We start from the raw sequence: 15700 nt of genomic DNA, 5'->3' as shown, positions 1-15700 counted from the left end.
TTTCTCCTCGTTCACCCAGATTCACAATGCTCTCCCCTCTCAGACGCCCATGTGCCCTCCGAATAATTCCCGTTCGCTCTCTCCACACAGAGGCACATTCAGGTCAGCCTTTGCTACAAATTCTCTCCAACTATTGTCTGAACAACCCCCCAGCACCGTTTCCGAGGCGAACGCACTCATGTGGCTCCTTGTCAGCGCAAGACGCTGGTTCCAAAGTAGTTCTCGCGGGCTGGCTCCTGCCAGAACGGTAATTATCACATCGTTTCATAACAAGACGCGTTCACAAACGCTCTATTTCAAGAAAAGGAAAGGCTGTGTCCTTTTACCCGCTCAAGGACTCGGAGGGCACTACCCAGCTCACAGTCAATCACTCTTCTAACCCCTCCGCATCCAACACCCTCTCTTCTATCTCAGTCGAGTCTGCCGTTCTTATACAAGGCACAGTCGCTCTTCGTCCGGAGACAGCACGTCGTCCTGTTCGTGAACACCCACTTTCTCTCTCCCGACACGTTTTGATCGTCCGTTTGTGCCCTCTCAAGGGCCCTGCAGGGGATATTGATGTAGAGGTCGACCAAGTCACTCTTCTGAACCCAGCGGCGTCTCTGCCGTTTGTCCCCTCAAACGTTCACAACCTAGTGTGTATTTTTTACCTCATATATCATCACTCCTCGGCGCCCTCTAAACTGCACATTCTACAGCCAAGTGAAGACCTCAGGGCTCGATACCGCTTTTTAGACCTTCGACGCACCGCCCTCTCTTCCAACATCAAGAAACGAAGCAAAGTAGCTCATATTATCCGATCCACCCTCCACGACCAAGGTACGCCAATTTGGAACACGGAATCAAACCTTGAGCCGAAACCGAGTTTTGGGAATTTTTCAGGATTCACCGAAGTCGAGACGCCTGTCCTGTTGCGATCATCACCAGAGGGCGCGAGAGAGTTCCTCGTCCCAACGCGCCAATCAAATCATTCTGATGCCTCACCACGCGAGTCAGACCCGCTATTTTACGCCCTTCAACAGTCCCCGCAGCAGCCAAAACAATTGTTAATATGTTCGGGCGGAGTCGACAAATATTTCCAGATCGCCAAGTGCTTCCGCGATGAAGATGGACGTAAAGACCGACAGCCTGAATTCACTCAGGTCGACCTTGAAATGGCTTTCGTCTCTTGGGGTAATCCCAATTCGCCTCCCACACACCCCTCCGCCGAACAGGATCAAGCCTGGAACATAGGGGGGCATGAGGTACGCGACGTTATTGAGGACTTAATTCGGAAAATCTGGCAAGACGTGGAAGGCGTTCAATTATCTCCAAGGTTCAAAGTCATGACATACCGTGAAGCTATGGAACGTGTGAGTAGCTCTGGAGCTTATCGTTCAAACAATAATTCGTCTGACAACCCCATCCAAGTTTGGCTCAGATAAACCTGATACTCGTTTCGGACTAGAGGTACGCGGCCCATCTCATTTCTTTCCTTGTTTGACTCGAGGAATTAATCGTGCCATCCCTCTAACCCTTTTAGATTGTCAACCTCAGCGATCTCTTGTCAGGGACTCCCACACCGGCGGGGGACGACATACTCGAGTGCATCGTTGTCCGCAAATCTCGCGAACCGGAATATATCGCTGCCTCGCGGACTTTGGAACACCCCGAAGCTGTACGTCTTTCCCAACCCGCGGCTCATGGGCCATCTTTCTCTGAAACATATCTAATCACAGGAACGCTGGATTCTTACCAAATCCAGCGTGGATAACTGGCTCTTGAAGAGTAAAGTTGCTCGCGCAATTTACGATGCTGACTTGCCAGAGGGCGCCCAAAAGATCCTAAATGAAGCACTGCAATTGCAACCAGGCGATCATGTTTACCTCTCTCACCGATCGCGTTTGCCGAAGGTAAGGATAAAAGGGCTCTTCTCCCTTCATTTCGGCCGATGCTATCAAAATCGAGGAAATGAAAACAATCTAACACGTCTTTTTTCTGTCTGCAGGGTGGTTCCACCGCGCTGGGCAGAACCCGTCTCGGGATATTCGAAACCGCTCAGAAGAGAGGTATGCACACTGTTGCTCGAATACTTCCAATTGCTAAATTGATCCTGCTTCTATTCTTCTTCGAACATCTGTCTTCGTCGACCCTATTTCGTGATTTATTGTCACCGTAAACTGGGCACACGGATCTTTGACACACCACACACATAACCCAAATCAGGCGATGTTACGGTGACGGAGGAACCTCACTTTCTCTGGATAACCGAATTTCCCCTGTTCACGCACGACGATTCGGACAAGGAATTCTTAGCCCATGGTCGGTGGAGTAGTTCTCACCATCCTTTTACTGCCCCCATGTGGCAAGATATCGACGCGCTGTACAAGGGTGATATCGAACACGTGCGTATCTCGTTTTCTTCACCTTCACTCCTGCCTCGTTCTATTAGAACTCCAATGACCGCAACCTACGCGGAAATATCTATCAATACATTGCAATGGAGCCACATACTTTTCCCTTGCCGGTTCCCTTGCTGCGTATTGACAATGAATGTATCGTTTTACTCATGATACGTCTTCCAGGTTCGTGGCCAGCACTATGACCTCGTATTGAATGGTGTGGAAATCGGCGGAGGTTCAGTTCGAATCCACGATGCGACCATGCAAGACTACATCTTCACTCAGGTGTTACAGGTACGTTTTCCTGCTCTCGTTTGGGATTATGTCGTTGCTTATCCGGGACTCGATTGCATTCCAATTTCGCGGGACTGCTTCGCCTCGCATACGCCCTCGCCTGTTTACTCCACCCCTGTCTTCCACTCGAATCAGTTGAGCGATCAAGAGAAAGCCCCATTTAATCATCTCCTGCACGCCCTTAGATGTGGCGCTCCGCCTCATGGCGGCATCGCACTAGGTATGTACCCTGTCGCCCCTACTCATCTAATCACCCAGCCACTCCCGCTGACTCCGCGACCTTTGCTTCTCAATTTCTGTCCCCCATTTTCTCTGCCTTTTCTGATGGCCTCTACAACTCGCTTACTGGCGGTCCCGACCTTCCATCTTCCGCCCCTTCCCCCCTCCCTCTTCACATCTATTTCACACACAGGCTTTGATCGTTTGATGGCTATGCTCTGTAAGACCCAGTCTATCCGCGACGTGATCGCCTTCCCGAAATCAAGCGGAGGGAAGGATCCTATGTTTAGGAGCCCTGCACCGGTGGATGGAGAGGTGCTTGGACAGTATGGGATCCGACTTGCCTCTAACGAGGAATCAAAATAAGGTCTTGCGCTTCGGAGAGGGTCAGGCGGCAGGGGAGCACGGTCGCACCTGGTCGTTTCTGACTGACAGGGCACGGCAGGGTGCATATTGTACACAGTCGGAATGGAGGTGTATATGGGAAATGACATAGACTCGGGGTGGCTGTAGAGTTCTAGAACGGGTGTTACTGATTTTGCGTACATACTTGCCACTTACTGACCGGCGGTTCTGATTGGAAAGAGGGACAGCATGAATATACATAGACAGTAGAAGATCCACCCCTACTCCTTACTCGGAAACAACAACTAAACTACCTAGTGATATTGACTAATAAATAATGGCATAATTCAACGGAGATCCGGAACCACTCCTAGAGGGAAAAGGGAAGAGAACATTGACAAGAGAGAAAGAGAGTCCCATGTGTGTTTGTGCTAGGTCAGGAGACCTAACTATATTGTCCGTGTACATCGTGCTAATGCAACTAGATAAAGCAAACAAAAAAGAAAAAGATGCAGCTAAACCTAACTAAACAGCAAACATACATGCAGAAGCGCAATACATTGACAAAAATCAGAATCGCCCACAAGACCTGAGCGAGGCAGAAGCATCCAAAACGGACCCTGGCCGTGTTCCTTTGCTAGATTGGCGCTAGCCTATTCGAGTTAACGGAAAAGCTTGATAGACGTTGGGCGCTTCGACAACCAATTGTTGTCTCAAGGTCGTCAGACAAATTTAGATGTAAGGCGTCGCATCACTAATATCCGATGCGTCCTTTTCCTTTCCGCTTCCATGATTGAGATCTGCGCGAGATGAAGATAGTGACGATGAAGATTCAGACTGAGATGATTCGAGCTCGCTTTCGGTCGTCGGTGAACCTCCTCCGGGTGGTTCAAGAGATCGCGGTGGTGTTGGTGTGTGCGATGCTATTGGCTGAGGTGGCGGTGGCGAGAATAGAGTGGTTTGTGAATTGCGAGGCGTGATTTGGCCGCCGCCAGCACTGATAGTCGTGTTTGTTGTCGTCGTGGTTGTGGTTGTGGACGACCTGGTTGTTGCCGCATCGTCCGGATCGAGGTCGTCGTAAGGGGTGGTCGACTCAAAGTGTCCAGATCCACGCAGTTCGTAATCCCATATCCCGGTCGAATTGATAAGTTGTGGCACTGGACTAGGCGTATTGTCCGCCCTACCCGACGTCCAGCTGTGTGCGGCGTTGATAAATGGTGCAACTATGGAATTCGAGGCGTTGGACATGGCAAGGGAGAAGCTTGATGATGAAGCTGGTCGACTGTTTGCATTTTCGGAAGCGGGAGCGGGATGAACATGAGAGGAAGCGGTCGGCGTGGTTGGAGGGTGCAGTTCTTCGATAGGTGGTAGGACGGAACGTAATTTGGATTCGGCTTTGACGGCATTTCGTGAAGGAGGGACTGAATGTCTGCGACTAGCGATTCCGCCTGCAGATGGTGGTGAAGCCGATGAAGGAACCGAAGTGGGGGTTGTAGGTGAAGAGGGAGTAGGTGAGATGGGTGAGGTGAAGCCTGAGCCTGAACCTGCGAGTGACCCGGAAGTGGAACCGGTCACGGACGAAGGTACAGAGCTGGCGGTGTGCGCCCAGTCGGTAGATTCGATGGGGAATACACCATTCGAGGCTGACGGGAGCCAAGACGTGATTTTCGGATGCGCAAGGGAGTGAGATTGGGAGTGCGAGGGGTGCGGTACACTGGAATCTGTGCCGACACTACCCACACGGTCGTAGTTCTCGGGAGTACCGACAACGGGGCTCGGAGAGGGAGAAGGGCTCATGATAGACAACGGTGCGAGAATGCTAAAGATCTGATTTTCTGATTGTGGTGGACCATACGAGTCGAACGGATCCGGCACAGTTTGAAGCATTGGCTCAATTATCGGATCTGACCTACAAAACGAGGGAACAAGAGGTTAATAGGCGTCACGCGGGACATAATGGGAATAGAAAAGAAAGCCGACATATCTGTCAGGTAGTGGCAATTGACCTGACGATTACGAAAAGCCGAAGGGTTTTGGGAATGGAACATAAAACATGAACGACACATACGCTTTGGCAGTCACTCTGTCAAACACGTCCATCGTAGATCTGACGGCTACGCAAACCTGTTTCGAACGGGAGAGAAAAGAAAGATGAGATGGTCATGATCCTTCCATATGTGCAAGACAGTGGAGGGCGAGGCAAGGGTTCTGAACGCACCTTGCTCTGCACGCCATTCCATATCTCCTCTTCGTGGTCCATTATCTCCTGGTAGTGGGAGACCTTCAGCTCGTCAAGTTCATCCACTTGTCGTTGGAGTATCGCCAGCGCTTCCCTAAAGCTTTGAAGATCTGACCGGAGGTAAGCATCAGCTCCAGCGGGTGATGGAAGCGATGGAGAAGAGGAGCCCAATTTAAACTATTGACGTACTCCTTGACTTCCGGTTCAAGCTGCGCGTTTCGGTTTCGTGAATAATTCTACTCTTTTCTTTAAGAGTCTGTTCGTAGTCTTGAGAGCGTTCCTACAAGTGAATGGTGACAGGGTGGGATGGTTAGGGCCTCGATAAGGAGACAGGGGCTAGGTTGAGGGTACCTGAACGACTGTTCGATAAGAGTCGAGGGTTTGACGGAGCGGTTTTTCGACTTTCTTGTCGAGTGTGTCTGACTGGAGAGAGTTCAGAGGTTGCATGGGGGGAAGAGTGGGCAGGACGCACGAGAACTTGCCAGAGGTTCCCCATGAGATGATGCATTCCTGAAGCTGCAAGAAGCCTAGTTCCGGCTTCGTATGTGGGCCCTTTGAGTCTACGACAATGTTACGAGTGAGAGATAGCACAGATTTCGAGAATAATGCAACCATACCCGCTGCATCGTTCCATGGCATCCGCAAACGACGCCGTCGCCTTCGACATAGCAACCAGTGCTGCTCGATATGTGGAGCATGAATTGACCAACTGCAAATACCAGAACAGTCCAAAGTTCAACGACGATTGTTGTATGTCATTCACTGTCCTGAGCTCCTACTCACGTCCTCATAAGCCTGGATACTCGATTTGAGGTTTGCTCGAGTGATGATTTTACTCGGCCCGTTAGCGCCCAGGTTCATAGCGGAGACATTGGTAGCTTCTGAAAATGTTGGAGAAGGCGGCCCTGGCGAAGATGCACGTCTGCCCGAGACGAAAGAGAATGCGCTGCGCAGAGACCGAGGACGGTTCGCTGGAGCCATTGACTGCGAAGGCGGCGGTGTGAAGGGAAGAAGGAAAGGTCAAGATGGCAACTCTGGACGCGCCGGTCGCGCACGGTTTCCCTCCATTATTGGTTCTATTTCTCACCTCTGTGATATACTCAAAATTTAAAGGTATTACGCCCTTTAGAACGTTTAGGCAGTCTTCGTTATAATGCAATGGTATTATTATGATAATGTATCACGTTCTCGGTCTACTAATGTACGGTCGGAAGCTATGAAGCTGGAAAGGCTACAGCAGTTCAGCGACGAGTATTGGCCCAGTAGGCAAACGTCTTACCTCGAACAATTACTTCTTTCCTCCAGCAATCCTGCTCATCTTGTCCGGTGAATCCCTCAAGTAGAACAGCTTGGCCCTCCTCATCCTTCCGCCTGGTGGCGGCCTAACAAGCTTGATCTCCTTCAAACTCGGCGAGTTCACAAAGAACTGCATCTCCACACCCGTCCTCTGAATAACGTTCCTCAGCCTGAACGACGTATCCTGCCCTCTCCTCCTAATTGCAATCAGCACCCCAGTGAATTGTGTTGGAGCCTGGTCTTGCAGCACAGTCACAATCGAGCCGGGTAACAACTGGTCTGGTGATTTCCTCGAGAAAAATTTGTCGAGGAGTGCTCGCTTTTCTGGTGTTGGGATGGTTTTGCGGACATGTTCCATGATGCCTTTGCCTTGAAGCAGTTTGGGTGTGACGTGGTCCGGTGGTGGGGGAGGAACCAAGGCGGTTTTGGAAAATGGATAAGCGGTCGCTGTCGATGACCTGGGTGCCGTCGTCGACATTAGACGCGCAAGACTTCTTGCTATGCTGGATGCCATTGTTGTTTGAAGAGAATAGGTGGGGATTCGAGCGACACTTGGCGGTCCTCGACGCGGTAGAGACCAAAATTTGAAGTGTCGCTTGGTGGTCGGTGACGGAACGAAATATTCACTCCCACGCGTCCCCCGAGTCCTTTTTGCACCCGCGAGTTACAGACCTTTTAGCGAGCACATCGAGTGGTCTACTGTTGATTATAGAGTCATACAATAATTTATACAGTTTCATAAAATATATACAGCAAAGAAAGCGAAAGGACGCTGTCTACGTTGGGCTGCAAAACTTACCAACGCTGAATAGCCAATGTCCTCATGCCATCTCACCAGCTGACAGACATGAGGCTCGACCAGTCATCAGCGCGTTTTTCAAGAAAGAAATCAGAAACCACGTCCTCGTCCCCTGCGAAAGAGTTGAGCATTTTGCAAGGCGGAGAATGAAGAGAAAGGGCCATACCGTCCACGTCCTCTAGGATATGGAGAATATCCACGGTATCCACCTCTGTATCCGCCTCTATAACCACCACGACCTCTCCCTCGGTTATAACCTGGGATGTTTGTACGTTTCGCAGTTACCTGTGGAATTAGTCGGTCAGGCGTTTGTCCCGGGTTGCATTACATCGCAGCGTCACTCACCTTTAATAATCGGCCCTTGAAGAGCGAGTTATCCATCGCTACAGCAGCGTCAACATGTTCTGGCTCTGCAAATTCTACATAAGCATAACTAAAAGCAATTGCGTCAGATGAGTTCGTTCGAGTGTTAAACAAGGCTGTGTCAGGAAACGTAACTTACCCTTTAGGATGGCCGGTGAATTTGTCGCAGAGAATCGTCACTCGGTTAATTACACCACAGGCTTGGAAATGAGCCTGGATTTCCTCTGGAGTCGCGCTATAATCGACCTAGATGGAGATTAAAAAGTGTTCACAAAAGAGGACAAACTGAGATGAGAACTATTCACTGACATTTCCGACATAGATACTCCTCGCGTCTGCGGCAGCTTTCTCGTCCTCTGCGCCTGCTTCTCCCTCTGGCTCTTCTGAGCCTGCACTGGCTTCCGCAGCGGCTTGCAGCTCTCTGAGCTTCTTAGCCTCCCGTTCCATTTCCTCCACCCTCTGCTTCATAAGCATGATTTCCTGAAGTATGTCGAGATTACACGGTTAGCTTCCTGATCAACATTGGACAATATACAATTTGAGCAATTACTTTATCTTCCTCTGCATCATCAGCTGGCGTCTCCGGGACGTTCTCTGCTGGAGGTTGAGTGGACTCTACGTCGGCCATTGTTGAAGACTGGGGCGGGTGGTGGTCGTCGTGTTTGACGCTGACAACAAGAAAGACACAGGTGACAGTACTAGCCTCCATGAAACTGAAGGATCACGTGACCGACCTGACGGCACCGGATCGCTCGGCAATTATGTCATAGATCAGGACCTGCTCTTCCTCGTTCCCTTCCAGGTTTGTGGTGAATGATCTTGCCTTGGAATGTAGAGTTACGAGAGGCCCTGGCCATTAAAAGGTCACGCTATACCCGGGAAAGGCAAGTTCAAGGTAAACGACAAATGAGATGCAGTCATTCGCTCACTAATGACTCCAAGTTATTGTCCTGCTCGGTGTGTGGGACCTTGGTGCGATGGCTGGGCGTCGAGTTGTCGTCATTCATTTAGGGACCCAACTTGTCTAGATTCCCGGAGGAAAGATGAAGAAGGCTTGACATAAGAACATGAGTTGCTGTGTATGAGGTTCGGACCGCGCGCGGCTACTCGTTACGAGACTCGAAGCTACTTGACGCCGCAAGGAACGGCCAAAGGAGACTTATTGTGACAATAGGAGCTCCAGAATCCATCGATAATAATCATATTACTCGCCACTGGCTCCTAGGCATGTTCTAAAGATAAATCGCCAGTAGAGGAGGAGGAGAAAGTGTACTGGGCAGAATTCATTCGGTAGCTTATGACGTTGAAGAGGATAGGCCGTGGTCGGCAATTATAGCTGCATCTATCTCGGACATCGATGCCCAAGTTGGCCGTTATCGATACCCAGACGGCGTCGAAACAACTTGACTACCCCTTGAGCACCGTGTGGATTCTGACAATCACACCCGCGGTCAAGAAGTGTTACCTTGTGTGCCACACTGTCACTGGAAATTTTAAGCGGATCCCATTCCCAGAGGCCCAGAGAGTCATATAAAAGACATCAGACTGTGGATATTTGTACACTGCTTTCTTGCCCCTTCCCTGAACCTGAGTCGCTGGTATTTTCAGACCGACGGGCGTTTTAAAGCATCACTTCGAAAAGCCAAATCCGGAGCGATCGCATCGCACGCTGGTGCATCGCCCGTTCTGGTCCAATCCGCTCAGCTTGTTTCACACATCCATACATTTACGCTCTTTCACCTCTTACCACCATCTCCCTCAATAATGGCCAAGGGCGAAGAATCCACATCCACAACCACACAGAAACAGAAGAAACGCATCGAAGACGACCCTTTGCCTCCAGATGCGGGCACAAAACCAATCCAGCTGCAAAGGAGACGAGTATGGCGAGCTTGCGAGAGCTGTCGGTGAGCATTCGCTTTGTTCGCCATTTCTCGAGACTTGGACAACTAATAGCTACTTTAAACCTTGCTCTTAACAGCCGAAAGAAGATCAAATGCGATGGTGTCGAACCCACTTGTGCACAGTGCACAGCGTCAGGGTCCCAGTGCACCTGGCTCCAAACTAAAGATAGGGCTGCCCTCAGTCGACAGTACGTGTCTATCAGTTCCTCCAACTTGGATATGGGCTGACATGGGTTTAGCTATGTCCAAGAGCTCGAAGCCCGCTTACTCCACATGGAAGCACTCTTCCAGCAAATTGCACCAGCTCTGACGGCTGCCGGACACACCGTTGATCTCAATGGGGCGACCGTCTCTTTGCCTGCTACCCTGCCTGCCCCATCTAAACCTGAAACGAGTACTGCGAACAACAACTCTGCCCCCTCACCTTCGAACACCGATCCCGATGCCTCCTCCATCGTCGATGACGACTTCAGCGAATCTTTCGGCCAACTTGCTTTGGATGAATATGGCCATATGCGCTGGATTGGAGGCTCATCAACGATGTCGCTTATCCAGTCATTCAAAGCTCTTACGACTGATTCCAATCAACGAATATCACCAATGGAGGAGGATCCTCAAGCTCCAGGCCCAAGCGTGAACAAGCTCTACTTCCCTGCAGCCGTTTTCTTCGGAAAGGTCCGCGCCTTACCTGGCCCTGAAGAGGTCGAGTATCCTCCACGCGATCTTGCGGACAAGATGGTAAGTGGAGGACACTTATCGCTGTCAATGTATCTTCTGACACGGGTATTAGGTTGAAGCGTATTTTGCAAGACTCCATTACTTAATGCCCGTCATTGACAAACCGTCTTTCTTGACGAAGTACAAGCAATTGATGGACAATCAAGCCAATGTAAATGCGATCCGAAAGGAAACCCCATTCCTTTCACTAGTTTTCGCGGTGTTTGCATGTGCGGCGAATCTGGTGTCTGACCCCCGTTTGGCGGCGTCAGGACGGCAGGATGACGGTGGGATGGGTATGGTGTATTATGAACGGTAAATTCTAGAAACACTCGGCAATTCCATTACTAACGGCAATTGCTTAGCGCCCTCATTTTGCAATACATCAGCCACGCCAACATGCAAATTGCCCATGTGCAATGCTCAATTCTACTTTCCTCCTTCCTATGCTCTATCAATTGCCTTCCCCAAGCGTGGATACTGATTGGGCAGGCCGTTCGCACAGGTCAAGATCTGGGGTTGCATGTAAGTAACCCTCGCTTTTCCTTGGGACCCCGTTCTCGATTCACAATTCTTTCTCACGTGCTCAGAGGTCTCCTCGGCGATTGAATATATCGAACATTGACAAGGAGACGCGGAAGAAGATCTGGTGGGGCGTCTACACCCTGGATCGAATGCTCGCGCTTGCTTTGGGGCGGCCTCTTGGTATCCATGATGCCGATTGCGACGTTGAGTTGCCGGCTGATGTGGATGACGAGCATTTGGCGGAGTACTACAAAGGAACCCAACTTCCTCAGCCCTCGCTCATGGCAGGCTTCATCTTCATGATCAAGCTCTACGAGATCGGTGGCCGCATGCTCAGGCAGGTTTACGCTTTGGACGTGTGCCGAGAATATCTGGAACCAGAAAAGAAGGCGGAGTTACAGCGCACAGTGGAGAGTTTGGATAACGAACTCACCAAGTGGTGCAACGACCTTCCTGCAGTCTACAAGACGCAACCTCAGAAAGACGAGCAGGCTTCGATCGGCATCGTCCTCTGCAGTCATTATTACTCCCTGGTAACAACGCTGCACCGAAATTTCTTGCCTGTGAAGCGGGATGAAACAATCACGGCAAAATCGACGCTGAAAGCTGTCTCGACCGCTCGGCATTGCATCAAACTGGCACCATCTTTCCAGACGCTCGTTCCACCCTCGCACCACCTGGCATTCTTCATTCAGAATCTGTTCAGCTCAGCAGTCATTGTCCTCCTCTTCTCCATGCACACACCTGACGTCCGCGGAAGCCAGATGACCATGGAGGAGGCGCGAAGCACGATTGCAGCCGTGGAATCTTGGGAAGGACAGTGGCCCGGGGCGCGCAAATGCAAAGAGCTATTGATTGAGCTCATCAATACCGCTTCTGAAGCCATGAACAAGGGGCAGCAAGAGATGAACTCGTCCAATGCCACTCCTACATCACCTACCTCAAGGCATGAAAGAAGACGCTCCGTTACCATTGGTGGTACGACGACGAGCTCGATTCCATCCAGCGGGAGGGTACACAAATCGCGAACGAGGCGCAATCAATCGAGGGATCCTGGCACGACATCGTCTCGCAGGATGGCTGCCGTTTCACCGTATCGCGTTGACAGTATGTGGATCTTTTAGTGCATCACATCTATATTCGGCACTAATTTCCTCTTATCGCTTCAGGTGCTCAACGTGCCCGTTCTACTTCCCGGAGAAGGCATTATGACGAGGATGGAGAACGAGCGCCTAACCCAATATATCAATCGTTCCCAAGCCCCGTGCAAGCTGGCTCTAGCCCACATAGTTCCCCGGGTTCTGTCAATCTTCCTTCACCTGCAATGACCGTCCTTGAAAATCCACCGCAACAACCGCCCCAGCCACAACCGGCGCCTCAACAAGCGCAACCTGAGCCGAGTCCGCAACTCTCCAATTATACTAACTTCCAGTCACCGGTCTCACCGACTGCACCATATGATTTTACGGTCCAGCCGAGCTCATTGACCCAATCTAACCTTCAACAGTGGAACGGTGGTAGTGGCGATTTCGGATCGGGCCCTCAGGACCCGACCCTCTTCAACAGTTCTTATGGTGCATATACTTCCATGGACGGTGGGTTTGGAGGCTATGATCCATCCTCAGATCTGACCAACCCTCTGTCTGCATTATCCACTACCCCTCCTTCGTCCGCGTTTGCAGCCTCCGGCCTACCCTTCAGCGGCCTGGATTATATCAGGAACTTCAGAGCAGGGGGATACTCCACGGACCATGACGCGCTCTGGCAGAGTTACGACGCTGGCACCTTCGGCGCGTATGATCCCGAGCTCTCTTTTAACCTCGGCGCGGACAACACTATCATACCCGATAGTATTCACCGATGATGACTGAGGGATCATGGACGTTACTGCTTTCCCATTTTTCGATGTTTTCCTCGTTTCTCCTCATAGTTACACGGTTATTTCGTGATGGTTTTTTCCATGTTTTTATGATGCATACGTGGACCGTATCGTTTAAAAGTCTCTTTGTGTATAAATATCTATCGTCTCCTCGAATGTATTCTTACGACTCAACATACGTACTTCTTTTCCTTTACGAACTTCCTTGCATATACTTACCTTTAGGCCTACCTTACGACCGTCTCTCTTTCTAATCTCTTCCTTTGCTAAAATACTCACATACTTAAACCTTGAAGATGTGTCTATACGGACGCACGACCACCACCGATGTATCCTTAACGAACGTATGCCTAGTCCATGTCCCTCCAAATCAAGTGTGCGTGTGTGTGTACTCCTGAGTGAGCCTGCGACGGCAACGTTTGACCTCCGGTAACCTGATCAGCAACCGTCCCAGTCGCCAAAGGCCGCGATCCGGGGTACTGATGGACCAGGCGCACAAGCACCGGTTATAGCATTGCCGGCGGCGTCTCGAATTCCTTCATAACTTGAACCTCGCACCGCGTTTTGTGGGGTAACTCACTCCTTTCTTCTCTCCTACCACCATTGTCAATATGTCGCAGCATCCTATCACTGAATATACTTCCTCGTCTTCGTGGGCTTTGGTGAGTTCGTCGTGGAGAAGTCGGAGAACGGGCGTTAGTGCTAATTACTAGGTCTAGATCGAGGACAAGTTCTCCCCCTTTGCGAAGGAGACTCTTGCCAAACTTATCAAGTTCCTCGAGGTGCGTGGATGTTTGCCCCTTGCTTTCGGAACGTGTTCCTCTAACGACATGGGTCCCGTGTTGGCGGTGGTTATGACAGGAGGAAGTCGAGCCTGCCAACAAGCTCGCACATCTCCAACTTCCCGACGATGAGCGCCGCTGGAAGACCGTCCTCCCTGTCCTCGAAGAGTTGAAGGCGAAGGCTAAGAAGCTCGGCCTCTGGAATTTGTTCCTGAGCAAGGCTCATTACCCTGAGCATGGTGTTCCATTGACCAACTTGGAGGTATGTTCGCCCCACTTATCCCAAGTTTAACTTGGGCACGCGTTTGTCGTCGTAACGGTGGGCTGACGTTGCTTGCACACGATAGTACGGCGTTATGGCTGAGCTCCTTGGCTATTGCGGACATATTGCCTCTGAGGCAGTCAACTGCTCGGCCCCTGATACTGGAAATATGGGTGCGATCATCTACCTCTCCCATTCGGTGAACACTATGACTGACTGGCTTTTGGCGTGCAGAGGTCCTCGCCCGCTATGGCTCTCCCGAACAACAGAAGAAGTGGTTGATCCCCCTTCTCAACGGTGAAATCCGTTCCGCGTTCGCCATGACTGAGAAGAATGGTATGTAGTCTCTCACCTGACCTGGGTTCATGCACATAACTTGGACTTCGTAGTTGCCTCGTCCGACGCTACCAACATCCGCACCTCTATCCGCAGAGAAGGCAATGAAATTGTTATTAATGGCCACAAATGGTACTGCCGTCTTCTCGCCCGTCTTAAAGTTGCTCTGACCTCGCGTCTTCCTTGCTTCACAGGTGGATTTCCGGCGCTGGCGACCCGCGCTGCGCTGTGCATCTTGTCATGGGCAAGAGCGACCCGGACAACAAGTCCAAGTATCACCAACAGAGCGTCGTGCTCGTTCCCGCCAACCACCCTGGTGTCAAAATCATTCGACCCATGAAGGTGTTCGGTTACGACGACGCACCCGAGGGTCACTGCGAGATCATCTACGAGAACGTTCGCGTTCCTCTGGACAACCTTGTACTCGGCTGGGGACGTGGCTTCGAGATTATCCAGGGCCGACTTGGGTGAGTGGTTTTGTTACGGAACGGGTCTGGGAAGCATGCTAACGAGCGCTCCTTCTGATTTCGATTATAGACCTGGCCGTATCCACCACTGCATGCGCTCGATTGGACATGCCCAGAGAGCTCTCGACTTGATGTTGCAGCGAGTGACTGATCCTGGTCGTAAGACATTCGGCAAGTACTTGTACGAGCATGGTGAGTTCTGCTTCTTGATCCATTTGGCATAGTCGGAGGCAGGGACTGACTGACCGTCCTCAGGCACCGTCGTCGCCGACATTGCCAAGTCCCGTGCTGAAATTGAGGGTGCACGTTTGCTCGTGTTGAGCGCCGCACTCCAGATTGACAAGTTCAAGGCCAAGGGAGCGCTCAAGGAGATTGGTATTGCCAAGGTATGTCGCGGTTCCTTTACCCCTATGTCTCCGGGGAAATGACTAACGAATTGTTATAGTTCGTCGTCCCTACCATGGCTTTGACTGTCATCGACCGTGCTATCCAATCCTTCGGTGCCGAGGGTGTCTCGCAAGACACTGAACTCGCCGCTCGATGGGCTGGCCTCCGTACCCTCCGAATTGCTGACGTGCGTTGTTTCAGCTTTCATGTTTCCTGTATCTGGTGGCTGATGGTGTTTCTACAGGGTCCTGACGCCGTCCACATCCAACAAGTTGGCCAACGCGAACTCAAGCGCGTCCCTCGTCTCGTCGAGAGGACTCGTGAAATCAAGAAGAAGGAAAAGGCTCTGTTGGAGAAGGCCGGTTTTGCAAAGGCTCAACTGTAAAATGATAACTAGCTACGGCTAGTACGGGAATAAGGACTGGAGTATTTAAGGCAATGCGTGTAGTGTACAATCATCTGCAATAGCATATAGGCAGGAATCTAAGACCTGTTTCAAGCATTG

General features: G+C 50.9%; 6 protein-coding genes across 6 annotated transcripts; 3 read left to right on the top strand and 3 right to left on the bottom strand.

Annotated features, from left to right (window-relative positions):
- Positions 1-26: 26 nt before the first annotated feature.
- On the top strand, positions 27-3519 carry CC1G_00090 (aspartyl-tRNA synthetase; the record flags this gene model as incomplete). The annotated part of the gene is made up of 11 exons (XM_001836902.2): positions 27-247; positions 302-635; positions 699-819; positions 883-1352; positions 1523-1657; positions 1719-1892; positions 1988-2048; positions 2206-2384; positions 2565-2675; positions 2811-2895; positions 3088-3519. 11 exons carry the CDS (start codon positions 27-29, stop codon positions 3258-3260), a joined length of 2064 nt encoding a protein of 687 aa, XP_001836954.2. The 3' UTR covers positions 3261-3519.
- A 452-nt stretch (positions 3520-3971) lies between these two features.
- CC1G_00089 (hypothetical protein) lies at positions 3972-6459 on the bottom strand (the record flags this gene model as incomplete). Its single annotated transcript, XM_001836901.2, has 8 exons — positions 3972-5148; positions 5308-5363; positions 5458-5588; positions 5668-5758; positions 5830-5901; positions 5951-6038; positions 6096-6187; positions 6262-6459. The coding sequence occupies 8 exons, from the start codon at positions 6457-6459 to the stop codon at positions 3972-3974; spliced, it is 1905 nt and encodes a 634-aa protein (XP_001836953.2).
- Positions 6460-6622: 163 nt separating this feature from the next.
- Positions 6623-7381, bottom strand: CC1G_14586 (hypothetical protein). Its single transcript, XM_002911109.1, has 2 exons — positions 6758-7381; positions 6623-6709 (listed from the first exon to the last, which is right to left on the bottom strand). The coding sequence occupies exon 1, from the start codon at positions 7286-7288 to the stop codon at positions 6767-6769; it is 522 nt and encodes a 173-aa protein (XP_002911155.1). The 5' UTR covers positions 7289-7381; the 3' UTR covers positions 6623-6709; positions 6758-6766.
- Positions 7382-7485: 104 nt separating this feature from the next.
- Positions 7486-8586, bottom strand: CC1G_14585 (polyadenylate-binding protein 2). Its single transcript, XM_002911108.1, has 6 exons — positions 8487-8586; positions 8246-8416; positions 8076-8182; positions 7919-8006; positions 7740-7858; positions 7486-7685 (listed from the first exon to the last, which is right to left on the bottom strand). The coding sequence occupies exons 1-6, from the start codon at positions 8562-8564 to the stop codon at positions 7664-7666; spliced, it is 585 nt and encodes a 194-aa protein (XP_002911154.1). The 5' UTR covers positions 8565-8586; the 3' UTR covers positions 7486-7663.
- A 1097-nt stretch (positions 8587-9683) lies between these two features.
- On the top strand, positions 9684-12946 carry CC1G_00087 (fungal specific transcription factor domain-containing protein; the record flags this gene model as incomplete). Its single annotated transcript, XM_001836899.2, has 7 exons — positions 9684-9843; positions 9918-10028; positions 10080-10578; positions 10631-10872; positions 10923-11082; positions 11148-12189; positions 12252-12946. Exons 1-7 carry the CDS (start codon positions 9701-9703, stop codon positions 12944-12946), a joined length of 2892 nt encoding a protein of 963 aa, XP_001836951.2. The 5' UTR covers positions 9684-9700.
- Positions 12947-13561: 615 nt separating this feature from the next.
- Positions 13562-15697, top strand: CC1G_00086 (acyl-CoA dehydrogenase). Its single transcript, XM_001836898.2, has 11 exons — positions 13562-13623; positions 13681-13743; positions 13823-14005; positions 14091-14178; positions 14240-14341; positions 14395-14473; positions 14536-14808; positions 14879-15000; positions 15064-15194; positions 15254-15382; positions 15440-15697. Exons 1-11 carry the CDS (start codon positions 13573-13575, stop codon positions 15578-15580), a joined length of 1362 nt encoding a protein of 453 aa, XP_001836950.2. The 5' UTR covers positions 13562-13572; the 3' UTR covers positions 15581-15697.
- The last annotated feature ends 3 nt before the right edge of the window (positions 15698-15700 follow it).

The sequence above is a fragment of the Coprinopsis cinerea genome (assembly GCF_000182895.1).
Source record: "Coprinopsis cinerea okayama7#130 chromosome 5 map unlocalized cont3.5, whole genome shotgun sequence".
Taxonomy (NCBI): domain Eukaryota; kingdom Fungi; phylum Basidiomycota; class Agaricomycetes; order Agaricales; family Psathyrellaceae; genus Coprinopsis; species Coprinopsis cinerea.
Note: the sequence above shows the minus strand (reverse complement) of the source record. Positions and strands in the feature narration are given on the sequence as shown.

Bases quoted from the DNA above. Each gene is read 5' to 3' on its own strand.
- CC1G_14585 (XM_002911108.1), bottom strand. From the start codon at position 8,564: ATGGCCGACGTAGAGTCCACTCAACCTCCAGCAGAGAACGTCCCGGAG. The intron at 8,183-8,245 runs GTCAGTGAATAG...ATCTCCATCTAG, and splicing joins GGAGTATCTATGTCGGAAAT to GTCGATTATAGCGCGACTCC. The intron at 8,007-8,075 runs GTAAGTTACGTT...AATTGCTTTTAG, and splicing joins TTCACCGGCCATCCTAAAGG to TTATGCTTATGTAGAATTTG.
- CC1G_14586 (XM_002911109.1), bottom strand. From the start codon at position 7,288: ATGGCATCCAGCATAGCAAGAAGTCTTGCGCGTCTAATGTCGACGACG.
- CC1G_00086 (XM_001836898.2), top strand. From the start codon at position 13,573: ATGTCGCAGCATCCTATCACTGAATATACTTCCTCGTCTTCGTGGGCT. The intron at 14,809-14,878 runs GTGAGTGGTTTT...TTTCGATTATAG, and splicing joins ATTATCCAGGGCCGACTTGG to ACCTGGCCGTATCCACCACT. The intron at 15,001-15,063 runs GTGAGTTCTGCT...GACCGTCCTCAG, and splicing joins CAAGTACTTGTACGAGCATG to GCACCGTCGTCGCCGACATT.